Genomic DNA, 25,314 nt, shown 5'->3' on the forward strand with positions numbered 1-25,314 from the left:
ACCCTTTCTCAAACCAAGGATGTGCCTGTGCGCAGGGGGGCTTCAATCATTGATTTGTCGCTCATTTAAATCCGTCTAGGTTTTAGAGTATGCATGTGAGTCGAAGATAACATTGAAATCAAATATCATGTTAGGAAGCCAATACATATCAATCGGTCTCAAATTCCGTATACCGAGGCACTTTCTCCCCCGCCCTCCATTTATATTTACTTCCTGGATGATCTTCTGGGAGCCTCTTTGATCCAATGAAGACCTCTCGCGCAGTGGCACCTTCATTCTCCACGCTGTTTCTGAACAGCCCACGTCGTCGCAGCTCCGGAATCAAATATTCGGCGATGTCTTCGAAACAACCCGGATTTGTAATATGTACGAGGTTGAACCCGTCGACATCAGTTATGTCAACCCAACGTTCGATTTCGTCGGCTACCGTCGTTGGGCCCCCTATCAATTTTGCCTGCAGTCCGCCGACGCTCAAGTATTCGGCGATCGTCTTTTTTGTCCAGGGTTGATTCTCTGTTCCGGGCACAGTTGATGCCCATCGCCGAATCATAGACTGGATACGTGGCGAGTCTGTCACTAGAAAGTTCTCATCATCCGAGTACTTGGATAGATCAACACCGGTCCATCCACCAAAGAGTGCTAGCGCGCCTTCGGAATCTGCATATTTCAGGAATTCCTCTCGCTTTGCCTTTGCTTCTTCGTCCGTTGCCGCTACAATTATATCGATTGCTAGCAGAACTTTGATGTGGCTGGGATCACGGCCCTCTTTCTTCGCAATGGCGCGAATGTTGTCGACGACTGTGCGCACTGCTTCGGGCACTTGACCTCCAACAAAGATAGCCTCTCCATGTTTTCCGCCAAATCCATTTCCTGCTTCAGAGACACCGGCCTGAAATAGAAAAGGAGTGCGCTGTGGGGAGGGCTCACAGAAGTGAGGTCCTGGAACTTCAAAATATTTCCCCTTGTGATGGATTTGTCGCACAGCATCATTCGCTATATAAATACCGGTTTCTCTGTCAGCAACCACAGCATCGTCGCGGAAACTGCCTTCCCAGAGCTTGTAGACTACTTCCATGTACTCGTGTGCAATGGCATAACGCTCGTCATGGGGAATCTGTTCTTTAAGACCATGGTTTCTGGCCGCACTGTCAAGATACGACGTTACAATGTTCCATGCGACTCGGCCTTCACTAAGATGGTCGACGGTCGAGAACCGTCGAGCTAATGCATAGGGCTTCTCATAAGTCAGACTCGCCGTTACACCGAAGATGAGATTTTTCGTGACGGCGGCCATTGCAGGGACGAGATAGAGAGGGTCATTGACCGGAAACTGTGCGCCTGCTGCCAATGCCGGTCCCACGTTTCCTGGACCTTTGTATACATCGTACGGACCAAGCGTGTCGGCGATGAACATGGAATGGAACCCAGCTTTGTCCAGCAACTGTGCGAGGTCTGTCCAGAACGAAAGCTTTTTGTACTGGTCTGTTTTGTTGCGTGGATGGCGCCAAAGCCCAGCAGCCTGATGACCGGGGGTGTTCATTACAAAGGCATTCAGGATAAGCTGCTTTTTAGGCGTTCCATTGTTTTGGGGGAGGACAGTGTCTGCCATGTCGAATACTGTGTGTGTTGTGTGTAGTTGAAAGAACCTGAACAGTAGAAACCAGAGGGAAACGAGACTCGGTAGAACTTATAAGGGCTCTGCTTATTTGAAATTACCGGATCGGGCAAGAATTGCAGGGCTGCCCCGCTCTGTCTCGCCATCGCTTGTGAGCGGCACGTCATTTCACCGCAGCAGTCGCTTTCATTCGCGCATGTCTCGATTCATATGCTTCTCCTCTTGCTTGGCAAAAAAAGTTTGTTATTATAATATTATTGCTGCGTGGAGCTTCAGACCCCGGCTTTACTTGTGAACAAATGGATTTCCTGCTAGTACTATTCCAATTGATATTATGGCAGTCCGATCGTCGGCCAGGCTGCATATAACGCAATAACGGCTGCTATCTGCGTGCTTCTACCTCGTGTTGCGTGAAGAGATACTTTGACGTCAACTAGGGACGTTTTGTCCTTCTGGGGGGCAAATTTTAGTCCATTGCGAGTATAAATATCAAATGCCGATGGAATGAAAAAAGGGGGAAAATATAATATAAAAAAAAACCGAAAACCGAAAATCGGGTGCATCTTTCACCACTGAATAATCAAAACTCTCATACGATGTCGTCCCTCTCACTAGGTGTCGCGGGCGACACGCTTATTCCCCAGGGAACAGCGTACGGTCTTCTTATCGGTCTCGGTGTGCTCTTCTGCGGTGTAATTCTGGCCGCAGTCAAGATACAGAAAGTGTACCTTTCCGAAGACTCGGCCACTTCGGAGATGTTCATGGTGGCCAATCGAACAGTAGGAACTGGATTAACGGCATCTGCTGTGTTTTCATCGTGGATGTGGATTAACGAAACGGTCTTTGCTGCGGCCATGTGCTACAAGTTTGGCCTTGCTGTCCCGATGGTGTGTTTATTTGGCCGTTTTTCCCTTTCTTCTTCTTTTTTTTTTTTTTCAATCCATAATATACATATAGTTCCCTGCTAACATAAAATGCCGTAAAGTGGTGGGGCTCAGGTCTCTGTTTCCAAATTGCTCTCATGGCGGCTCTCGGAGTGCTGGCTAAAATCAGGGTTCCGTATGCTCATACATCCCTTGAGATTGTTCGGCAGAGATATGGTAGGGTAGGACATATTGTCTACATCCTCTTGAATCTCGCCTGCAACATCTTCGGATGCGCGTCCATGATATTGACTGGCTCTCAATTGATTTATGGAGTTTCGGGTATGAATTTTGCTGCTGCCACAATTCTCATTCCACTGGGAGGTAAGCCATTCCGCAGTATTGTCTTCTTTTGGGATCAAATCTAATGGATATAATGTTAATTATAGTCGTGTTGTATACTGCCGTTGGGGGCCTTAAAGCGACATTCCTCACCGATTACCTCCACACATTGGTCGCTTTAATTCTCATCATCTTCTTTACCCTCTCAGTTCTAACAAACGACACGATTGGAGGACTAGGGGGGCTCTATGACAAAGTGACAGAGACTGCGGCGGAGAATTATATCAGTGGGAATTACCAGGGTTCCCTCCTGACAATGAAGTCCAAGCAGGCGATTATCTGGGGGCTTATTCTCAAATTTGGAAACCTTTCTCTCGTTGTTATGGACACTGCTTTTTGGCAAAAGTCTTTTGCAACCGAGGTCAATGCAACCGTTCCTGGGTACGATCTGGCGGCATTGGCTATCTTTGGAATCCCCTGGGGTCTTGGAACAGTGATTGGATTGACGGGGCGAGCAATTCACAATACACCCATCTGGCCAACATATCCTGCCGAGTTCACCACGGCTGAAGTAAATGCTGGACTGGTGATGCCGTATGTGATAAAGGCGCTCATCGGTGACCAGGGAATAGTAGCCTTCTTTGTGCTTTTATTCATGGCTCTTACTAGCACTGTATCCTCTTCGATGATCGCCGTCAGCAGTATTCTTTCGTTTGACTTGTACAAAACATATATCAACCCGAAAGCATCGGACAAGCGTCTTGTCCGCGTCAGTCATATATCTGTTGTGATTCATGCCATATTTATCACGGCCTTCTCGATAGCTCTAAATTACGGTGGTGCCGACATGACCTGGATCGGCTACTTTCGACCCGTCCTGACATGTCCCGGGATCATTCCCCTAATATTCACTCTTTGTTGGGAAAAGCAGACACGTTTAGCCTTGATTCTTTCGCCAATTCTCGGATTTATTACCGGGCTTGCAATTTGGCTTGGAACAGCATATCACCTATATGGCGAAATTAATCTGACTACAACCGAGGCTGGACCGCCCGCTCTGTACGGAGCTATAGGGTCGTTCTTCTCACCTGGGCTTTACTCTGTTCTTATTTCACAGTACAAACCATACTCTTTTGATTGGCGGGAGTTTTTACGCATTGAACTCGCCGATATTGAGCCTGTTGAATCTTCTTCATCCTCGACCAGTCCGACAATTACTAAAGAGGACAAGGACAACAAATCGCAAACAACAAACACCATCGAGCCCATCTCTACAACACCATCGTCCGACAAAACAGCCACCATAAAAACTCCTACCGTCATTCAGAATAGAGAGAAGCCTTTGATTGCGTCTTCGGCTATAAGCCTAGATGATATTCAACATCCTTTCTCAAAGGAAACCCTCGCAGAACTTCACCGCTGGTACCGTATTGCTTGGATCGCTTGGATATTTATAGTACTCGTCACATTTGTCGCCTGGCCCATGCCACTATACCGGGACTATATATTCACCAAGACTTTTTTTAAGAGTTGGACTACCGTGGCTATTATATGGCAGTTTGTGGCTTTTTTTGCGGTCGTGGTGTTTCCACTCTATGATGGGAGAAGTCAGATTGTCAGGGGAGCGACGGGCGTTTGGGAAAGCTCACGAACGTATTTGAGCAGGAAATGATTGATCAGTATTTTTTTATATAGAGTTAGAAATACGGTAACTACTGGAGGTAGTTATTGAGAGATTGTGGGTGGTTGGTTTCTGGATTAGTGCTTGCGGGCCCGCCGCTTTATGCCTCACCTGTGTCTCACACCTCCACGCCGGCCTCACTCGCTGCCATGTCATCGAAAACGCAGAAATGGTCAACTTTCCAGGATAGAAAGTATAGAATAGGCCAGCTGGCCATTTCATCTTTAAAATAAGGCCTACAGCTCCTCTATAGGTTCCTATAATTCCTATCTCTAGATATTTCTGCTTCTCACTAGAGTCTTGACGTAGACCATTTACGAAATCGCACTGGATTGGATTGGAATCCACGCCGGAGCTCTCAATTTTGACACTAATATGCACTAAGAAGAAGACTGTTCAATGTCCTTCTTAAATGCCTCATTAAACTCATTCCACTGTTCTATTGACCATTTCTGCGTGTCCTTCCCAGGCCAGACCATCGTTACGAGACCGGTGAAGTATTCTTTTTGAATAAGAGTAGTGCCTCCCGTATTTACTTCGCTCGGCAAGAAGTAAAAATGATGTTTTCCGGATAGGATAAAGCCAAGTCCTGGAATAGTTCCATCCCACATAAACATCTCAGGGGAGTTTTCCTAGTAGAAGATTAAAATAAAGCCAACGTGGATATTTAAAACAGGAGAAACCTACACGAACGATCGGAGAGAATTTGAATCCGTTGATGTTGACGTTGACGCGGTCTCCTTTCTTTAACTCGGTCTCCTTTTTGGCGGGGCCCTTGACTTCAATCTCCCATCCCGTGGTCTTCTTAACACGAGAGAAGTCCAGGAACTGTCGATGGTTAGTTAGCAACTGTATTCACTCGCATAGATCTCAATCTGCTATACATACTGCTGCTCGGACAATCTTTGGCGAGGCTGCGATCTCAATTTGTGCCGAGATGGTAATGGGCTCGAGCATGATTATTTAAAAAATAGCACTGTGTAGAAAATCCAAAAAGGTTTGCTTTAGCATATGCTGCGAAGATGATATTCAAGTGAACCACTTATTCGAATTAGAGCATCTTGTCAATGCCACTGCCGCCACTACTTATAGGCATATCAATTATCCCCCGGGGGCGTAAGAAGGTGCCATGACAACCACATCTAAGAATAAAACGTCTTGTAGGCAAGAATTCGCGATACGCCCGGAACAGTAGCTCGGACTGGGGACATATCATTCCTTATTCGGGACTCAAGTTACCCCGTCCGCTTTTTGGTTGAATTCTACGAAATTCCATATATGGTCTGATATCAAGACGTGTCGTGTAAAAGTTATGACCTAAGGGTGCAATCCAATCGCGAATAGTTGCCAACATATGTGGGGTCATCTCAGCCAACCAATCATATCATAACAACTATGTCTCCACTTATCTATCTAGACACTGGACTGGTTGAATAATGTGTACCCACCAACTATATCGGCTTGACTCAGAGGTAGGATCCTGTGATTCTTCTTCATTTTCAGTTCACAAAACCCGCTGATTTGTAACCCGCGAGATGAAAAGGGGTAACAGATGCGGCACATGCAGAGGTCGGCGCTGAGAATCTGCTTAATACCTGTGCCGTGCTAACACGTGAACCAGATCGCCGAGTAAAATGCGACGGATCAATGCCGATGTGTCTGCAATGTCAGAGTACATCTAACAAATGTCAAGGATATGGAAGTTGGCTTTCCTGGCCCGAAGAACGAGACCGCAAGCAAGGCGCTATATTTTTCAAGTCGTCTCGGAGTACACGGCCGGTCGGAAGACTTCGGTTTGTCAACGTGTCAACGTGGGATGTAGAAATCCATCGCTATCTGTCACATTGCGCATCAAGTATAGCAGTCCTCTTTATCTCAGAAAATTTTTACTAGCGGTCATTGACGATTAAAAGGTTCCGCCCAACCAACCATCCCGGCACAGATACCTTCCCGTCGACTGAATTCTGCAGCCGAGCATAATCTATTTCAATACTGTGAGTGTTGTCCTGTTGTTTTGAAATACTATCTTCACTAACCATTGTCCTGGCAGTCGATCATGTTGTGGTGCAGGCCCTTGCCACTATTCCTCGTACCAGTGTTACATTGCGTGCCGTGATAGCGCGCCTCGCTCTTTCTAGCAATGCACAGTCATCTCAAGCAGTGATGCAATCTATATTTGCATTGTCATCGCTACACCGCCATGGCATTCAGCTTCAGACCATCAAGTTCAAAACATCGGCACTTGGCGCGCTGAGATCTTCTTCGGGTAGCGGAATTGGCCGTCACGAAGTGGCCCGGCATATTGCTGCTTTGATGTTGCTCTGCGCCTACGAGGTATTTCTATGAGAATATAACGCCGAGTCTTTAATTGCCTGCTAATCCCATCCTGAATAGATTGAACAAGCATGGAATTCTTCGTGTCAATGGCTGTTTTATATTAACGGTGTCAAGAATGTGATCAAAGCGTCCTCACCAAGCATTGAACAAGACACTGATCATGAATATCTGGCGCTATTGGACTGGGTACACTATCAAGATACAATGGCGCATTTTAGTCTTCACCATTGGAGACTGCGAAAGCGTCCGGGCAAGGATCCGGGTTTCGATCAGCTCGTTTCTCTGCTTCCCAAACCAGGGGTCAAAATATCCTTGAAGGTTTGGTTTTTTTTTTTTTTTGGAAAATTGTTTTTTGAAATACTGCCAGGCTAATTTTCCGTCTTAGTTTGAGCAACCGCCAATATCCCACTTTATATTCCTACGATTGCTTTCCGAGGTTTTCTCAACAGTTCAGGACAAATCTTATCCGACGTTCTGTGGAGAAGATTACAAGAATCGCCTGAAGCTACTGGAATTGAATATTAGTCGGGTAAAAAACGATGACGTGTCGATATGCTTCTATGAGCAAGATACTGCACGTTGTTTTGAAGTATTCCAATTGGCAGCCCTAATATACATCACACGAATGTTGGGGGATTCAGGAGACGATGATCTGGAAGAAACAACCAATTCTAGGATCAGCGCAGGATTCGCAATACTTGCTAAGATGGGCACCTGTACACGGCAGTTTCCATTGTTAGTCTTGGGCTGCGAAGCACGAAGCGACTTTGATAGGATAACGATACTAGACCTCATCGACAGAACACGAGTCAAGTTTCCTTCGGCATGTCTCGTGGGCTTGAGGAATTTGATTCAGACTTTATGGGCCCAGGATGATCTTGCGGAAGAAGCGCTGGAGTACGAGAAAAAACTCACAGCTGTCATTAGCTCGAGCGAGACGCTGCCCGCTTTGTTTTAAATTATGTTGTAATCTGGCTCTTCTTGTTTTGCCTTTCTTTACCTTTCGGCAAAGTATAGAGGAATGATGTAGATGAGTTTGCATGCTCACTAACTACTGGCCTGTTAGTAAATCTCCCTAGTGTAACTAGTCCAAAAACACATCTTTCAAACACTCAGGATAAGCCCGGAATCTAACCTACTTGTCCGACTAATCCTACGATAATCGACAACAATCACGTGATGACAGTGTATGCGGCATAACTATCTATTTTATGCACCTGACTCACTACCGCTAAGCGCTTCGCCTTACGTGAGATAGAGCGTGTGTCTTCCCATACCTCAGCAGCCGCTCTTCCTGAGCCTGGATCGAGATCTTGGTCAATCTGCTGCTCTAAGTTTTGTATCTCATGAGTAATGAGTTGATCTTCATGGTCCTTCGAACCATTGCCTGATACCACAATGTCAGTTCCGGTTCAAGGATAAAGATTATCCTCTATTTGTGGCGATGATTCCGCATCGTTAGAGTTAATAGAAGTGTCGGACATCCTTTGTTTAGATTAAAGTCTGGACTAGCTAGGTGAAGTGTGAAGATTGCTGGGCTGCTGCTTATCTGTCCTAGTAATAGAAAGAATCCAACTTTAAAGTTATTGTTTAATTAAATATTAATCGTAGTTATAGAGTTATTGAGGGACAGTCGCAAAGTATTAGATATGTTAGTTTCTAAATAAGTTATAGACTTTTATCGCTTACTATATATTTTGTGGTGTTCTGTACCTAGTAGTTTGTAAGTTAGCTAAATCAAGTGCTGTATTGAGAATCGTATATTAATTTCTAAGTGTATCTAAATTGAATAGCAGCTTTTTCTTGTTTTGAAAGACTTATCTATCACGGACCTAGATCCACTATAGTTGTCACTGGCTGTGTCGAGGTACGATACGGATTGGTAAGCCATATAGTGGCTTGTAGGATTATCTTGTAGGTGAACGTCGAATGATAAGGTAGGAATGGTAGGTTGGTCACACAACTAATAGTAGAAGAAGCCCCTTAAAGTATTATAACACGTTGCCTCCTTGACCTTCTTAGTGTATAATTAAAGTAATCTAGATTGAAGAACTATGAAGAACTAAATACTAGCAAAGTTGGGAGTGTGCCTAGTAACTCCCTTTTTTAAGTGCTATATGCTATAATGGAATGTCAAGACAACCCTTGGTTAGGGTTATTCAGTCCGATAATTGCGACGAATCATCGGTTAGTCTCATTTTATTTATTATCTCCTACCTATAATTTAAGATATTCAATAGATTGATAAGAGGTGTTCAGGCTATTGGTTTATTCATATTTAAATGGTGGTAAGAAACTCCGGCGCTGGTGAGATGGAATGCGTCTCGGAGAAACGCTACTAGACGCAACCAGTGCCAATGTCAATGTGAGGAAATGTGTAGCTTCCTTATTTGCTACTACACTAACTGCTTATTTGATTACCCAGGATACGAGATGTTTGCCAGATTACAAACCCGCTTAGCTTTTCTGTCATGGGATTATTGCTACTACAAGACACACGGTCGAACAAGCACAAATAGGAGTGTGACGTTTGAAATGTTTGAATCAACGCTCTTATCGGTCGAAATTAAAATAGAACGTTGAGAAAGTAGAATTAGGCAACACAAAAAAAAAGAAAAAATTTTGCAGCCTAAAGGCCAGCCAAGACACATGCAAGCTGTGCCTCAGCAAGGGAGCACGCTGCAGTTACAGATGCCCAATCCTGGGCAGCACATATAAGCCACTTATGATTTCTATGGGTTGAACGCCCCGGTGTAACAATTTGCCGGGTTATTGCCCAGTAATTTAGATGTTTTCGCAGATCACAACGCATCTTCAAATCTCACCAGCTTGCAGCCTGTGTATGGTCCGGATGTACGTTGAGTTTTTCTGCATGCATTCAGCCACCACTGGGCGCTTTTAGGTAATGAAATGATGAAAAAAACCGAGAAAAAGAAAAGAAAAAAAGGGAGGAACCAAGAAAGATAAGAGGGCAGCTAAGAGCTGAATATCGCCGGACTACATTCATAAAATGCAATGAGAGCTTTGGTCACCTTCGGAATCGAAATTAATTTTTTTTGTCCCAAACCCACGTATCTAAACACTGGCTTCATGAAAATACTATTTTCAAACTCCAAAATGCAAGACCTAAGACCATTGAAGACTCTTACTCTTTTCCTTCTCCTCATTTTATCGTCCCACACCGTTTCCCTAAGCAGCTGCATCACCAACTGTATCGCTCGCTACCCCGAGAACTCTGCGTGCACTGGTAGCGAATCCGGCCAGGCTCTTGCGGACTGTACCTGTGCAACGTTTAACGGCTATAACGACCAGCTACTCGTGTGTGCCCGAGGGTGCCCGTCAACCGACGTTGCTGCCTTTGCGACAAATATTCCGACAGAATGCCGCTCAACTCTCCTTCCAGGTGTCTCTGCTACAGCGACAGCCACATCAGAAATGGCTTCTGCAACAGCAACCGTGGCAACGGGGGAGGCGCAAATGAATCAGAATCCTGTAGGGCTGAGTGTGGTTGTCGTTGTGACTGCAATCATCAATGTGTATGCATTGTGATTCGATCACGTCAATACCACTTGGTGTCCAATGTGACAGACTGGAATCACATTTATAAATAAAAAATTATGCATAAAACTGCCGTAAGGATTGAGAAGAAACACCGATGGTGATGAAATTTAATTTATTATTTGAAGCTATACCCTCACTGTCCTCCTACTTCTTCAAGCGAGGCGTATCCTCGATTCTGAAAACGTACTTTAACGCGCTATTCTTCCCTTCCTTCAAATTCTTCAATGCTCCCTCTACACCTTCCAGACCATTTGGAACAACCTCATATGGGTGTCCACTGAACCAGCCATCCTTCAACCCCTTGGAAAATAGCTGGCTAAACACAAACCCGAGGTCTGCCTTTCCAGGTTCCTCGGAGGGTGACTTGTGAACACTTCCGACGGTAGTCTGAATAGCTTTTATCGCATCTGGGAACACCTTTTTGTCAAAAGGTAAAACGCCAGTATATGATCCTTGTTTAGGGTCGAGGGCTTTGGCGAGCGTGGTCCATGTGGCCTCGAGAGTGATGGCGTCAAGAGCATATTTGACAGTGTCTTTCTCGCTTGCATTGACGGCATTTTGAATCTCCTTAACCACATGATCCGGACCAGGGCGGTAGTCGATGATGCGATCGCCCTTTGAAGAATCGATGAGCGACTCAACGTACGACGCACCCGAACCAGCGACGACGAAGAGAGGGTGGATATTTGCTTGTCGGGCTAATTTGATAGCAAATGCACCGACAGCTGATGAACCACCGTATATGACAAGAGGGATTTGCTCTTGTGCTGGAGAAAAGGGAGTCGGCAGAGAAAGGTTCCCGAACAGTGCGACTGCTGCTGTCAGGGCTGCGAGGCTGTTATACTGCAGTTAGACGTTATGCCTCTATTTATATTAGCTTACACTTACGGGATTGTTGATGCTTCTGCTTGCAGTTAGTAAAACTCCTATTATTGTGATCCCTTCATACGAACTCACCCTCAAAAGTAGTCTTCTCTGGCAAATGAAAAGTCGTATACGCCCACGCAACAGCGTACTCCGCATAGCTGCCTCCAGGTGTGCGCATTTCGTGGAATGCAGCGACTCGATCCCCAACCTTGAGATGGTCAGCCAAATGAATAGTTACGGGTTTATTTTTTTTTCATGTGGGGATAGCCACTGGCAACATACCTTGAATTCGGTCACCCCCGCACCAACTGCATGAACGACTCCAGCAATATCGTCACCCTGGTTAATGACTTCGTCTAGCCATTGTGGCAACTTCCAGTCTTTGGGATTGCTGCCCGACACAACTACTTTGATGACGACTTGATCTGGCTTGGGCGTGGGGATAGGGGACTCGATGACTTCGGCCACGGGGCCAGCGCGAATCACAGTTTCGTACATTATCGTTGCTCGTAGGATGATCAATTGGAAATCGTAGATGATGTTATGAAGAAAGTGTCTGAATATAGTCATGTACGATCAACCTGTTTTATAGTTGTTTGGTGCCCTAGTAGGAAAGCAATTTGTAATCAAGCATTCGGCTAGTTTCGCCGCAAGCAATTAGGTTATAAAAACAACGAACAAGCTTTGATCAGCCAATCAAAAGTTGATAAAGCTGTTTTGCTTGTGCTCTGGTGACTAAAATACGTCATTTCGCTCTTTGCAATATCTGTGGAGCCTGATTAGCTAGTGACGGTTTGGGGCATGTATTTGTAAGCCAGGGCGATGAAGATCGAAATATTTATCCGGCAATAGACCAGAAATGAGCACCCAATTTGAAAATATTTCAGTATCTTTTTGTATGTGCATGGATGCGATGTGAAAAGGAAAGATGCATTTATAGCTGAATCAAGAATTGAACTTCAGCAACATGGTTACTCTATCTGCATTTTATACTGACAGATCTACAAGGAACACCTTTGTTTCCAGATAATCGTTTCAGGAGATATGTGTGGATACTAGTTGATGTTAATTTCATGCACCCACCCAAACACCAACAGGGTCCTGCAGTGACGTGTATATGTGAACCTGGATTTGTCCGACTGATCACAGCTGTTTCAATGTTCCATTCGAGTTAAAGTACCTTGTAGAAAACTAATGTAACACAGCGGATTTAACCTTTAAATCGTTTGGAGACTTCATATTGAATTAAGATTGGAGTCTCCCCATAGGTCGAGGTATAGGATTAACGTAGTGATTGTAATTCAGTGTCTAGTTTTCGCGACTTGAAACTGATTCACTGGAACGCGATGGTTCTTGTATACTCCAGGGTTGATAGCTTTTTCCCGCTTCGTTAAAAGCTTGTATTAAGGATAGATACATATTGTCATGAATACGTCTGGAGGCATGCATCAAACCAAACTAGCATTTATTGGATCCAATCTCACACATGAAACCATTCCCTTCTCCTTCGACACTTTCTCCGTTTCTGATTTTCCCAAAAATATCCAACAACTCGCCAACGTCAGGTGCCCCATCAATCCTGTATTTTCCCTGGATTATAACGACCGGCACACCGCGCTGACTACCATCACTGCCAGTTACAACCTGCTTGATTCTTTCAACCTCCCGATCCAGCTCCTGGCCGCCAACATCCGCGTCCATGTCACTCCATTCATCTACTTCTTCAACTCCAACACCAGCATCAAGGGCAATCTGCCGCAGAATCTTCCAGTCGGATACGTTCATCGCGTTTTCATGGTATGCCCTGGAAACTCCCTCCACAACTTCGTCTCGGACGCTAGCACTCTTTCTGGTCTGCGCCAGATGGATCAGGCGATGCACCTCCCTGGTCCCGCCAATTTCTCCTTCAAAGAAATTGAAGAAAATGCCATAAGCACGTCCCATTTGCTTAATGCGAGTGTAAGTGATATTTTGTCGTTCGCGACTCATGATCTTGTCTTGAAATTGTTGTTTGTTGGTAGAAGGTGTTGATGGGTCAAGTAGATAATAAGGGCGATATATCAAGTTGAAGTTGTCGGCAGAGCCATTGGGGAAGGTCTTCTTATAAAGCTGTAAAGATTTCAAAACGCTTCGATGGGCGATGAAACACCACTGGTGATGTGGTCAGTGATGCGAAAGATTCATTCGCGAGAAGCAGCTTACGGAGCATATTGGATCAGTGATCAATTCGATATCAAAGGTAACCATTTTGTTATAATTGATGCAATCGATTCTATAATAAATTGAATAAATGTTTCTGCGGAAATAGTGTTGCTGGGTTATTATACCCGTCACCTTCGGCGTTGGGATCACCGAATTGCCGGATCACCGAATCAGCTCAACTAATTATACATTAACTGGTATAAACATACAGATTTATGTTAGATAAAGCTATAAAGCGGTATCAACTGTATTTTAGGTACTACACCCAAAATATCATTAACTATAACTCATGAAACGAACTGTCAATTAGGCGGGGTTCGTCATTACTTGATATCCGCCCCATCTTGCCGACCCAACTTCTCCGTAACACATGCAATTTCGCAGGATTCCGATAAAACCTTTTCGGCTTCGGCATAGCTGCTGATAATTCCGCCATTCTACTCGAAAGAGGTTGGTGAGCTGTATACTTCAGGGCTTGAAGTTAGTGCATGGCATCATGCATCGTGGAACCTCGCACAGTTTTTGTATCATAGTCAGCTTCCTTCAACCTGGAAGACTTAGAATCTCTGGAGAAATGGGGGTGGTACCAAGGTCAAGCATCGTATATAGACAAAAACAACAACATCACACACTGCTGCCTTGTCTTGAAAAGTTCACTTTGTCTACGAAAGCAGATGACGCGATCATAACCATGTAAATATATTGCTTAACTGCTGGCTTTTATGGACCGTTCAAATCTTAAACTGGATATTGACAGGTCGATTGCATAAGGCTCGGTTTTGTTCGGAGTTTAACGAGATTTTCGGGATTCCTCCATTGGAAAGGGCGCAAGGTGAGTCGGAGTATTTTCAAATATGTCCTTGGAGGTGGATGCAACAGGGATCTAAGATTAAATTACATTGGCTCCGGGTCCTGCTTTTATGCGGCCGATATTAATGGCACAATCCGATCTGATTTGGAGGTTGATATGGATTGATTCAAATGTTCATGCATTGTCGTCACACAAAAGAAATGTCATTTTCTCTAGTTTGCCACCTGTGAAACCCAACTAATTTTAAAGTTCTGTCGAGGCGATGGTTATATGCTAAGGGATGAATGGCACATCACCTGTGCTGGAGATTGAGATAGGTACCGTTTCGTTTACGCGTTTGAGCGTAGACTGGCTAGGGTATGCCTTTAGTTGGTTTTAGATAGATCGACATAATACCAGTAGCGAATCAACACATGTTGACGTATGATAGCCAAAAAAAAAGGGTGGCAGGAGAAAACAAACGTTAAATGACATTTACTTAGCTAGTTTTCAAGGCTAGAAGCATGGTGATGCTGGTCCGAACTACACACCAACAATGGCTCATCTGGAAAAATACATTCAATTATATCACTCCACTCATCTCTCTCGCTCTCTCTCTTTCTTTTTGCGATCCATTTATTAGAAACTAAAGCTTCAGGGGTTATCATCAGCAATGGAGCAAGTCGAATCAACCCTCGACCAATGCTTGACTTTTCGATGTAGCTCTTAGAATTCGCTTTGTCTTTGACCCCTTGTCTCCCTAGCTTGCTAATGCTGCTTTGTGTAACACTGGTGTATCATATTTTCATCATAAAAGTATAATCTGGCGGCCCTAAAAAGCAATAACTTCTAATGTAAAATAGCTGGTGGAACAGATGTTAGACCACTGCACGTGTCGCACTTGAGAGGGAGATATATAGAACAAAATCCACGAAAGGATTACTTTCCTATACATGTAATTGGTACTACATAAATTGGTGTTCAGTAAACTAACTGAATTTACAAACCTTAAATGCCAACTATCTTGTCGTGCTAATGGACTACTAAGATAGGCTATTACTACGCTGTGGAAAAAACTTCCGTGACTCATGGCAGAGCCACACAGTAGGTAAACGGCCCAACAAGCCACTGCTGTTTTCAGAGCAAGCCAGATAATACCATCACCTCAAACTAAGGCACATTGGTCCTGTTCTGCGTATGTAGCTGCGTGCTAATGAATTACATGCATGCATCATGCATGTATGTGTGATTCATGATCTGGATCAAGTCAGGGCTGATCGCCCGCTAATCCTTTCCAGGAATCTATACATCTGGCCTACACATTACGCCGAGCTTTTTTTATTGGGCTATTGTTGTCAATCGCATCGATTTCTAGCACCTTCGATTCTGGACTCTTATCATTCTATTAAATGTGGTATGATGTCTAGTACTAAGAGGGTCATGGCATCGGCTTCAAAGTTCGACCCGCGCCAATATTTCAAAAGCCTTCTGGTAGCCGATGCCAGCCCGACATACGGGGTACCCCCACTGTACAAGCCCGGTATTTGTGACATCAGAAGCTCGGAAATAGCTGAGAGATTGCTATAGCCGCGGAAAAACATGTAGAAAGTTCCGTACCGGGCATATCTTACTTTCCATGCGTGGTTCCGGAACGGTAAACGGGCTTAACGCGACAGATTAGTGACATCGTAGCGTCTAGGGATGTCATATCTGTCTCGGATTGGGGACCATGACCCGTATCCAATGCCACAAAGTCTTTCGCCTCGGAAAATACGATAGAGTGATTTTTGGTAAAAACTAGGCTAAAGCTAGTGCTTGTTCAACGTGAGTTGTTCCGTGCATACGGAAACGAAAACGAAACCCAGCCAGCCCCAAGACAGGGGTATACAAAATGTGTTGGAATCATTTAGATGAAAGAGTGAGAATAAGGTCAATCAATATACATGAATCGGTGGTCGAAGGTATTTCGACTTCCGACTGGCCGATTGAGTGGATATGCAGTGCCGCGTCCGTATATGCCTTATAGTTGGGGGTGATTCCCCATCTTGGCACTCAGACGGGAAAAAAAAAGAAAGGGCGGCAGGTTTTGAAATCACACCGAGGCGCCAGTATTGGCTACATGTGGAATATTCTCCGTGATTGAAGTCAAGCAAGCGGGGCCAATGGAAATGTCACCTCGCATACGTCTAAACGCCGTTGGCCTGTAACGAATCAATATTTGAAAGCTGCGACCCTGGCGTCAAGTGGTGTTTCAAACGCCGTCTGATGGATTGTTGGCACGGAGTATGTGGGTGTACGTACGTACGTAGCGACGGTGTGGAGAAATCAGTGGTGACTCTTTCCAGACATTATATCGGAAATCCTCCTAGACACATGTCACTCACGTGTTGGCTTTATGTCGGCGGTCTAGCTGAGATGACGCCCTGGTTCTCGGTAAGTTTGGTGCATAACAATGTATATTTTCCTAAATAGGCAAGTACGCATAATGTGCAAGCGCACTAGCGCCCGAAGGGGAAAATTGACAACGAATTGGGTGGGGGCATCTGGCCCGTGCTCAACGCGCGTGAGAAATGCGCTAGTCCAGATACGGGACAAGCTCGGCTCGTACCAGGAGTATCGCGCGCCACATGCCGAGATAGGAATAGCGGATTCTGCTAGCGCCATTCAGTGTTAACCCTATCGGGAAAGTACTTGAGAGCTCAAAGTCGCGAACGTCAAGACGCTGAGTCAGGGCGGACAACGCTTTCGACCTGGTTAGCCGATGATGACTCTTACTACTCCATGCTGCTACTATTATTGTTGCCAGCGATTATCGTTTGTTGCCTAGTACTACTGTCATTGGTGTCATCATTACAATATCCATATTCGTCGACATTATGCTATCGTTGCGTCGTTGCAAGCAGACCATTTCCTGATCAAAGTGACAGAGAACAGTTGCATGAGGGGAGACAAAGGGGAGGGGAGAACCTAGCGCTTCTAGAAACATAACCGGAATGTGGATGGAGAATATTAATAAAGAATCCGAAAGGAAGGCTCGCAAATTAACAGTAGGTCAGGGATTGCCCAAAGAGGAAAATACTTGCTGCATGAACTCGCGGCTTAGCCGGCCCGCCTAGTGGAGAAGCAGTACAATGTATGCTGCCGTAGAACTCGCCGGGCTCCTACATGGTAACCACATGCATGTCGCACGTAAATTATTGGCGCGTAAAAATAGGCGCAAAGACCAGAGGCAAAACAAGGGAAAGTTTAAAAAGTGAGCGCGTAAGAAAAAGTAATGCTGGAAAGAAGTATTTGCCCACTCTGTCGCCTCTTCGTTGGTATTCCCCAACAAGGCCCTACATACAAGAAAAGAAAATATCCTTTGGAAAAAAAATAATAACAACGTTCCTCGAAGGATTAGCTGCATTTCTAGCTGCATCTGCCGGATCGACCAAGGCCGAAATGTCAACGCGATGAATTGTTGTGGTTTTCCCTTGTCTTCTGTCAGCGTTTGCACTAACCATATAATCAACCTTCCCCGGGCATGCCATTTTTATTGTATCAAATCTCGGAGTCGACAAGCTTTGAGTACATGCGCACAACATCCGATTGCCATTTCGACGTTGAGGTACCAAGCTTGAATAATACTTCCGACAACCCTCGACAACTTTGTCCAGCTGGTCTGGTCTGCTATCCCCATTACCACTATCAATACTCAAGTATTGAGGTTGGGCATGCAAACGAACACTAGATTCTTCCTTTTCGCTTTCCTACCAACCAATCCACGCAGGAATGATAACGTCAACCATCACTACGGTGAAAAATACAGCGCAATATCCAAACAACCGACTCAGCGGTAGCAGTCGGACGCACCTCGAAAAGTTGGTCCCTGCAGGTTTTCGATCAGCCATGGATATGGATATGGACATCTCTCTCTTCTGTCGCGTGTCCACCATGGCCGCCCTCTCCACTAGCAAGATGCTACCGTTCGACAGTGTGATGAACATCGAGACTATGAACAGCAGCATCTTCCCCGAGGTTGATCCTATTAACGTACCACGGACCATTCGACTACGCTCGGAGCAAGATTGCAGTGAGGCCTTTCACTTGTTGCTGGCCATTTTGCGCCAGCCAGAACTGAGCATTTACATCCGTCATATCGAAATCCTCCGGGATACTTCCTTCCATGGCCATTTCAAGCCTACTCCGGCTCAGCGCTTCATTTCCGAGCAGGACGAAATGCTATTGCGACAAGCTATCCGAAACTGTGGATGGTACAATATAGACGAAGAGATGGTGTTAAACATGCTTTTGCAAAAACATTTTGATCCGGATTTCTCCCACGGCTTTCAATCGTATGTTCATCGACTTCCTTGTTATTATCTTAACAGATGTGTTTATTAACTAAAGCAGGTCTAGAGTTAGAGGCGGCAGACATGCGCGAGGTTCGCATATGGTTCAAGCACTCGCAGTGCTTCTTATGTCTGTTTCACACAACTTGGAGTCGATCAAGCTCCGACCAATTGGGAGATATATGAAAGAAGGATATTCTCATCTGCCATTAGAACAATTTTTAGTACGAGCAAGCAACACATCTCACAACAAGGGCCCTTCTTTGAAAAACCTCCGACGCGTCGACCTACTCCATACGGATGATGCCCTTGCGCGTGACCCTATTCTTTTCAACCCTTACGACCTCTTCTACCACATGTCTCTTTTCGACCAATTGCCCTCTATTGAACAAATCTGTGTGGGTGGAATGGAAATCGACGAAGACGGGCAAGAAGATTTACCACCACTGTCCTCGAATATACAGCGAATCGACCTCTTACACTCAGTGTTGCCAACTATGTTTTTATGCTCCGTGATAGCGTCTTCGAAAAGGCTGCAACATTTCTCCCATTCCGTCGGCGGGCGCGCTACTATTGATGAAGGAAACTGGCACATGGGATTTCCAGCTATCCTAAGAGCTCTTCTAGTTCATCGAGAATCGCTGGAGTTCCTTGATTTGGACACCGACTCTGATTACTCCAACATTCTTGATAGTGAAGAATTTGAAGAGTACCTTCCTTCCGATCCTGAAGACAGTGACTACCCTGACTCAGATATCGATATCGATGAAGAGGATGAAACAGAGGAAGATGAAGATCGCCGAACCTTTATGAACCAAAAGTCCGTTGTCGAGTTAATTTTTCAGCAAAATGGCACTCTCAAAAGTTTCACCGCTCTACGCCGGCTGAGCATAGGTGTCAAATGCCTTTTTGGCATGGCACTTGGCATCTCTACCGAACATTCCGCCAACACCAAGCTCACCGACCTACTACCCCCTCACCTAGAACGTCTCTCCATTCGGGGTTATATCGCGGGGGACAACCAATTTTACGACACGCATATTCAGGATCTTTTTCAAAAATTTGTTGCTGGACAACTCCCCGGTTTGACTGAAGTCATCGGAGTACAAGAGTTTATTCCGAATTCGGAAACAGTGCATATGGACGATGTGGACAAACATCCGGAGTTGATTTGGATAGATGAGCGAGATGCGATTATTTGATTCATTGTCCCCTGGTTACTTTTTTGTTTCTTGTTCTTGGTTCGGCATTTTGGTCTTAAAGTTTTAATGTTTTGTGATGGATATACCCACGTGAGTCATTGGCATAGAGCTTGGTTTTATTCTAGCATTTTAGCATGACGATAACACGATAACGATTATGAAAGGAATCTCACGAGTTTCAAATCCATCCTTTCCTCCCATTCCCCCCTCTAATTCCGATATCCCACCTCAGTCTAACAAACATCACGAAAACTTAACATGAAAACTTAACACGTATACGCGCTAGGAAATTTAGCCCCTTGACATACGTGTAACAGTTGTTCGACAATGCATCATCCTCGAATGTCCCGACTAGGGAAGAGTTACTGCTCAGTGGAGAATTCCATTCTAGTTCTATGTGGGCCCAGTGGGTTTTAGAGTTTTAGTATGGGGAAAGGCCAAGACCAAAAGCGTCAACCTTGCCGAATCGGGACAGTACACAGATTGCACACTTCAACTTTAAACTTTTTTTTTCTTCATGTTAGTATTTGCTTCTGCATAACATGCATATGCATTAGCTCTGCAGTAGTGGGACCCTGAAGGGCTTCCGGTTACTATAAACTTCTTTCGGCATGTTGCCGTTCATTTAACTTTTCTCTTTGCCGTCTTGACTACGATCTTACCCTCATGGTGATAGTACTACATAACTACTCAGGGCACTTGACCATATGCACGCCCTATAATCCTCTTGCCAGAAAATCCCCTTGCCTCAAGAAGGCGTTCTTTATATCTAGATCATCACGCGTATTATGCGGTCTCGAACTTTGTTTCGCGTTGTGGAATTTCCGGTTGCATTTGCATCGGCCGCGTCCTATTGAATTTCTTTTTGATGACGTGGATTATAATGACGACACGGGAGTATGAAAATCCATTAGTTATGCGGTGTACTCCGTCCACCTAGCTATCGAAAATGGCCTCGGGCGAACTAATTCACGTATTATTACACACTCAAAGGGCTAGTTGAATGATCAACGATCGGGCTCGACGAGAAGGTTTTGCTAACACCATTACTGTGAAGTTGCTGAGGCGGTGAGTAAACAGGATTTTCTGGATGTATCACTTAGAACATATCGAGCCAATGTTTGAAAACGGTTATTCGCGGAACATCAATGAGTAATCTTGTGAGGCCGTCCTAATTATGCTGGATTTGGAGGAGTCTTAATACGAAAAAAATCAGAAAATACCAGCTTAACTTCCAGAGCTACCTAAGTTTGAACGAAGTTACATTTTCTTCTATTGAATTCCGATACACATCGTAAAACCCATCCCTGTTTCATCAATTGATGCTATGTAGACAACGATACTAGAAAATATTGAAACCACAATGAATTGCGTTGTCGACTGCGTATGCTGCAGATCACCTACACAAGTGTGAGCCTTTAATCTTTTGTTACAACGTCTAAAAATTATACTCTATATGTCGAGAAATAATGTACTAACTAGAGGGACACTGAACTACATACGTAGCCAACTTGAGTATTTATAACACCTATCTATAAAATAGGAGTCTTCCGCCTGCTACCAAAAGATTAAACTCAAATAATATAATCTGTATATCGCCAAGCCATCATCATGTAGAAGAAAGCTGATCGTCGCCAACAGTGTTGGCATTTGATTCTTGAAGCTCCTCTCTTCCGTCTTGCCAACTTGAGCAATTCACGCATCGGTCAGCCTAGAATCTTGTTAGTATATGGTATCCTATTTATACGCCGTCGATAAAAACAAATACCTTTCGATTGATCCACTTTTTACAGTACTTGCATTTGACCATTCTCTTGATCATCGATCCATCATGCGAGATCAAAACGTAGAAATGTGCCATCCCGTACAAAACCAAGCCCACGCCCATAAACCCGATTACATTATTCAAAAATGCCCTATAACGCGCGTAAGTACTGGCCATATGATATAATTCGGCGAAGAGGCTGCGAACCCGTATGCCATCACCAGAGCTCCATCACTGCGTGCCTGGTCAAGCGTGTTATAACCACGGTCGGGGTCAAAGTGTGGACCTTTTTTCAGCACAGCAAATTTCTCGTCGAGATTTCGATGGATGAAAGGTAGTAAAGAAATAATAGGAAGTACGACATCGGAGACAAACGATGTAACGACCTTAGTAAATGCTTGACCGATCCTGATTTTTGCGCTTATTAGAAACGAACAATTCTTGATATTTTCGAGAGGCGATGGACACAACACACATCAAACCAATAGCGACCTCGAGGACATTTTCTCGCATAGCAAAATCAACAAATCCTTGCCAGACATGTCTGATGCGATCGCCGGCATTGTAGCCGAGCAAGACAAATGTTTCTCCGCTCTCATCAAGGCCTCGCATTTTTGCGCGTTGTCGGAAAAGACAAAGATATCCCACCCTTTTTTCGATATTAAGAAAACGGATTTTTTTTTGAAGATTGCGCTGAGCGTTAATTTAAATACGACGCTCAACCGTTTATAGGGTGGGGTAAATGGATCTAACAATCAGCTGACTACATTGGCCAAGCGCGATCAGCACGCTTTTGCCCGATCGGACAACCATTGATGCCAAACCAGGGCATTCTATCTATCACCTCATTGCTCGTCATGGCGATTGACGCAGTTTGACCATTTGGTAGATACTATGGGTAGTACAAGTATAGATATTTGAACCATGGCAGGCTTCTCTCAGAATTCAACGCTATATAACGGGGCCAAGCAGCTTTTATTGTACGCGTTTTATTCAAGGCATTACATAAAAATTCAAGTAATACGATTTTTAGTACGGTGATGTAGGATTTAAAAATTTCAGACTCAAAAGAAAACATCTAAGGGGCTTAATAATGTCTGCATTTCATGACCGAAGATAGCAAGAATGATTCGTATGTAATTCATTAATTAATTAAAATCATGGTAAACGATGAGTCTCTATCGAAACTGTATTTTCCAACAAAAAAGAACGGAAGTTACCAGAAAAAGTCTATTGTGGCGAGTTTCTCCACCCGACATCGAGTGTATCAATAGATATTTGTAGAGAAGAGACTGGGTACACAGATATAATAAAAACGTCAACTTTTATACTTCTTCGTACCTAGAACATATTTGCCTATGTGTCACAGATTGAGGCATTGAATGAGTAATCATTGCACTTCCTCGTATATCTGTCATATATTAGAAAAATGTCAATGAATATTTTATGAAATACTTACAGGCAATTCAGATCAAGTCTATTGACTCATTTCAAATATTCCTTTTGATTATGACTCTTTTGTATCTTCCTTTGGTTGTGGTGAGTCATCCCTCAAATCATGTAAAACAAAGGCTAAATCAACAGTTCTACATGTAGTAAAAGGAGAGCATTCTACAACTTTTTATTGTGCGCCGTGTTTTCAAGAGAGACCAATTAGATAGTTATAGTAAGATTGTTTTTATATTAAACCTCACACAAAGCCATAATAGACTGTTCTTGCGCTCCTCCATACATTAGATGATCAATCAATGAGTAACAAGGAGGTGATCTTGACTTACCGACTCTTTATGGCTACATGTAGTTTCTGTGACTCTTTCGTACTGTTATAATTGACTCATGGCAACATATATAAATTCTGCATCACTCTCACTTTCCTGAATTCAATCATCGACTTTCCAACGATCCCAATCAGACTACGACAAGCAACTGTTGATTTTGTACTTCGCTATTTCAATCCACGTCGAACTGATATCCTTCTGAAAACACTCAAAATGTTTCTTGAGCGGGTCAGTATCATAAGTTCCACATCTCAAAGAAAATGACTAACTTCTTCGTTTGCCATCGGCTTTTTTCCTCTCTTAGACCGTGTCCATGAAACTGTGTGGACAGTGGAATTCCCCCCACTGTAAAATACATCTATATGAAGGTTTCCTGAACGGCGAGGATGATGCTCCCTATCAAGGTGTATTGCCAACGATTCGACCTACTATATACTATGGACGTACCGCGGGAGATTTCAAACTCTTTCTTTCAAATATCCCTCAGAATACTATTCCCAGTCTAGCAGCCCTCGAACCAAATGACGCCGTCTATATTCGCGACATCAGGCCAGACAGTCGGATTCACATGGATATGGGTGTGAATGAGTCGCCAAAACCACGGTTAATCGACGATATTTTCATATTCAGGACTCACAAAGAGCACTTTGCCATCCGTTGCGACAAGATATGGACTCATGATTATTTGAAACAAACTCTACAGGGTTATATTACTACTCTGAAGACTCCAGGAATGCTTGCGGACCCTGATCTGAATGTCGTATGGCTGGCTCCTCAAAATAAACAGGGAGTATGGGTCAACTCCGATAGGAGAGCAGTAGTAGAAGAGGTGTTCACAACAAACGACATGAACTATGGTTCTAGCTATTACATACAAGAAGCCGAACCAAACGAAGACTGCAAGCCATTGATTGAATTGAGAACGACAGACATCTCTGAACCAGCAGACAGTGAGGGCTATCCTTGGATTCTGAAAAAATGGGCTGGCTTAGAGTACTGGACGTCTTGGGATGGTATATTTAAAGGGCGCCAGACTATCACGATACGAAACGAGATTGAATATCCAGATCCGCTGGCAGGTCTTTCTGCAGGACCAGCCATTGCTACGCCCTTCATCGGTGATAACCTACCTTATCCCTAATCCTGGAGTGGGGCCTTTTTTTACTCCGCTTACTCCGGAACATGGTGCATCATACTCCATCCCTACTACTACTTTCCGGTGAGATTGGTAACTTATGGGTGGTTAAACGATTCCTTCCTATGAGATATCAACTCTTATTTCTATACCCAAATAAATCGTAATCTTTCTCAAAATTCGCTTATTATTTTAATACGTAGTGACGAAACTCACCGACTTTCCTTTCTCTCAGCACAAAAATCACTAAATAGTAGTAGTCAAGGCTTCAGGGCCTTGAAATCTTAGTATCTCCTCTTTCTTTTTGCTTACCTCTTACATAACCGAAAAGATAGACTACGACACCTAAGAAGAAACTTTGTTTTAAATCGTAGGCTAAATAAAAAGTAACCGATAGCCTAGATTTTGAATACTTCCCAACAATCGTCGGCTTCAAAATTTACCATCTATGCACATGTTGAATTTGTCGTAGGGCTATGCGGCGTACGGTAATCGAAAACCACGGAGGCGCTATTCGGATCTGAAAAGTCTGCAAATACTATTGTTGAAACTTATCTATTTAAGTAGTTTGAAGATGTGTGTTATATAAAGTTCGATTTCAAAGAAGTCATGTAAAACTAACCCAACAGCCGATTTAGCGAGGTGAACAATTCGTTTTTAAAGGCCGCTCAATGTATTTTAATAGAATATGCCTACGACTTGCACAAAGCCGAATTCCGGTCTCGTACTGGCTGCGGTTGAAAATTCCTGAACAATTTTGAATGGAGCCCCGCTACATCACCCGACATGTAAGTTGTTTGCTTTACAGAAGTTACAAACGACTTGTCAATAAGACGAAAGTTAGG

General features: G+C 44.1%; 10 protein-coding genes across 10 annotated transcripts; 5 read left to right on the top strand and 5 right to left on the bottom strand.

Moving 5' to 3' along the window:
* Nucleotides 1–148: 148 nt before the first annotated feature.
* On the bottom strand, nucleotides 149–1,609 carry TRUGW13939_11257 (uncharacterized protein; the record flags this gene model as incomplete). Its single annotated transcript, XM_035494365.1, has 1 exon — nucleotides 149–1,609. The coding sequence occupies one exon, from the start codon at nucleotides 1,607–1,609 to the stop codon at nucleotides 149–151; it is 1,461 nt and encodes a 486-aa protein (XP_035350258.1).
* A 602-nt stretch (nucleotides 1,610–2,211) lies between these two features.
* TRUGW13939_11258 (uncharacterized protein) lies at nucleotides 2,212–4,492 on the top strand (the record flags this gene model as incomplete). Its single annotated transcript, XM_035494366.1, has 3 exons — nucleotides 2,212–2,502; nucleotides 2,601–2,862; nucleotides 2,928–4,492. 3 exons carry the CDS (start codon nucleotides 2,212–2,214, stop codon nucleotides 4,490–4,492), a joined length of 2,118 nt encoding a protein of 705 aa, XP_035350259.1.
* Nucleotides 4,493–4,881: 389 nt separating this feature from the next.
* Nucleotides 4,882–5,458, bottom strand: TRUGW13939_11259 (uncharacterized protein; the record flags this gene model as incomplete). Its single annotated transcript, XM_035494367.1, has 3 exons — nucleotides 4,882–5,133; nucleotides 5,189–5,329; nucleotides 5,390–5,458. The coding sequence occupies 3 exons, from the start codon at nucleotides 5,456–5,458 to the stop codon at nucleotides 4,882–4,884; spliced, it is 462 nt and encodes a 153-aa protein (XP_035350260.1).
* Nucleotides 5,459–6,197: 739 nt separating this feature from the next.
* TRUGW13939_11260 (uncharacterized protein) lies at nucleotides 6,198–7,796 on the top strand (the record flags this gene model as incomplete). The annotated part of the gene is made up of 5 exons (XM_035494368.1): nucleotides 6,198–6,294; nucleotides 6,415–6,495; nucleotides 6,552–6,835; nucleotides 6,896–7,156; nucleotides 7,224–7,796. 5 exons carry the CDS (start codon nucleotides 6,198–6,200, stop codon nucleotides 7,794–7,796), a joined length of 1,296 nt encoding a protein of 431 aa, XP_035350261.1.
* Nucleotides 7,797–9,955: 2,159 nt separating this feature from the next.
* Nucleotides 9,956–10,387, top strand: TRUGW13939_11261 (uncharacterized protein; the record flags this gene model as incomplete). Its single annotated transcript, XM_035494369.1, has 1 exon — nucleotides 9,956–10,387. One exon carries the CDS (start codon nucleotides 9,956–9,958, stop codon nucleotides 10,385–10,387), a length of 432 nt encoding a protein of 143 aa, XP_035350262.1.
* Nucleotides 10,388–10,543: 156 nt separating this feature from the next.
* On the bottom strand, nucleotides 10,544–11,764 carry TRUGW13939_11262 (uncharacterized protein; the record flags this gene model as incomplete). The annotated part of the gene is made up of 4 exons (XM_035494370.1): nucleotides 10,544–11,234; nucleotides 11,288–11,303; nucleotides 11,357–11,474; nucleotides 11,549–11,764. 4 exons carry the CDS (start codon nucleotides 11,762–11,764, stop codon nucleotides 10,544–10,546), a joined length of 1,041 nt encoding a protein of 346 aa, XP_035350263.1.
* Nucleotides 11,765–12,724: 960 nt separating this feature from the next.
* On the bottom strand, nucleotides 12,725–13,513 carry TRUGW13939_11263 (uncharacterized protein; the record flags this gene model as incomplete). Its single annotated transcript, XM_035494371.1, has 2 exons — nucleotides 12,725–13,417; nucleotides 13,469–13,513. 2 exons carry the CDS (start codon nucleotides 13,511–13,513, stop codon nucleotides 12,725–12,727), a joined length of 738 nt encoding a protein of 245 aa, XP_035350264.1.
* A 4,516-nt stretch (nucleotides 13,514–18,029) lies between these two features.
* On the top strand, nucleotides 18,030–19,791 carry TRUGW13939_11264 (uncharacterized protein; the record flags this gene model as incomplete). Its single annotated transcript, XM_035494372.1, has 2 exons — nucleotides 18,030–18,592; nucleotides 18,657–19,791. The coding sequence occupies 2 exons, from the start codon at nucleotides 18,030–18,032 to the stop codon at nucleotides 19,789–19,791; spliced, it is 1,698 nt and encodes a 565-aa protein (XP_035350265.1).
* A 1,609-nt stretch (nucleotides 19,792–21,400) lies between these two features.
* On the bottom strand, nucleotides 21,401–22,168 carry TRUGW13939_11265 (uncharacterized protein; the record flags this gene model as incomplete). The annotated part of the gene is made up of 4 exons (XM_035494373.1): nucleotides 21,401–21,502; nucleotides 21,560–21,707; nucleotides 21,764–21,964; nucleotides 22,032–22,168. The coding sequence occupies 4 exons, from the start codon at nucleotides 22,166–22,168 to the stop codon at nucleotides 21,401–21,403; spliced, it is 588 nt and encodes a 195-aa protein (XP_035350266.1).
* Nucleotides 22,169–23,547: 1,379 nt separating this feature from the next.
* TRUGW13939_11266 (uncharacterized protein) lies at nucleotides 23,548–24,475 on the top strand (the record flags this gene model as incomplete). Its single annotated transcript, XM_035494374.1, has 2 exons — nucleotides 23,548–23,562; nucleotides 23,639–24,475. The coding sequence occupies 2 exons, from the start codon at nucleotides 23,548–23,550 to the stop codon at nucleotides 24,473–24,475; spliced, it is 852 nt and encodes a 283-aa protein (XP_035350267.1).
* Nucleotides 24,476–25,314: the final 839 nt, after the last annotated feature.

The sequence above is a fragment of the Talaromyces rugulosus genome, chromosome VI (assembly GCF_013368755.1).
Source record: "Talaromyces rugulosus chromosome VI, complete sequence".
In the NCBI taxonomy this organism is placed as follows: Eukaryota; Fungi; Ascomycota; class Eurotiomycetes; order Eurotiales; family Trichocomaceae; genus Talaromyces; species Talaromyces rugulosus.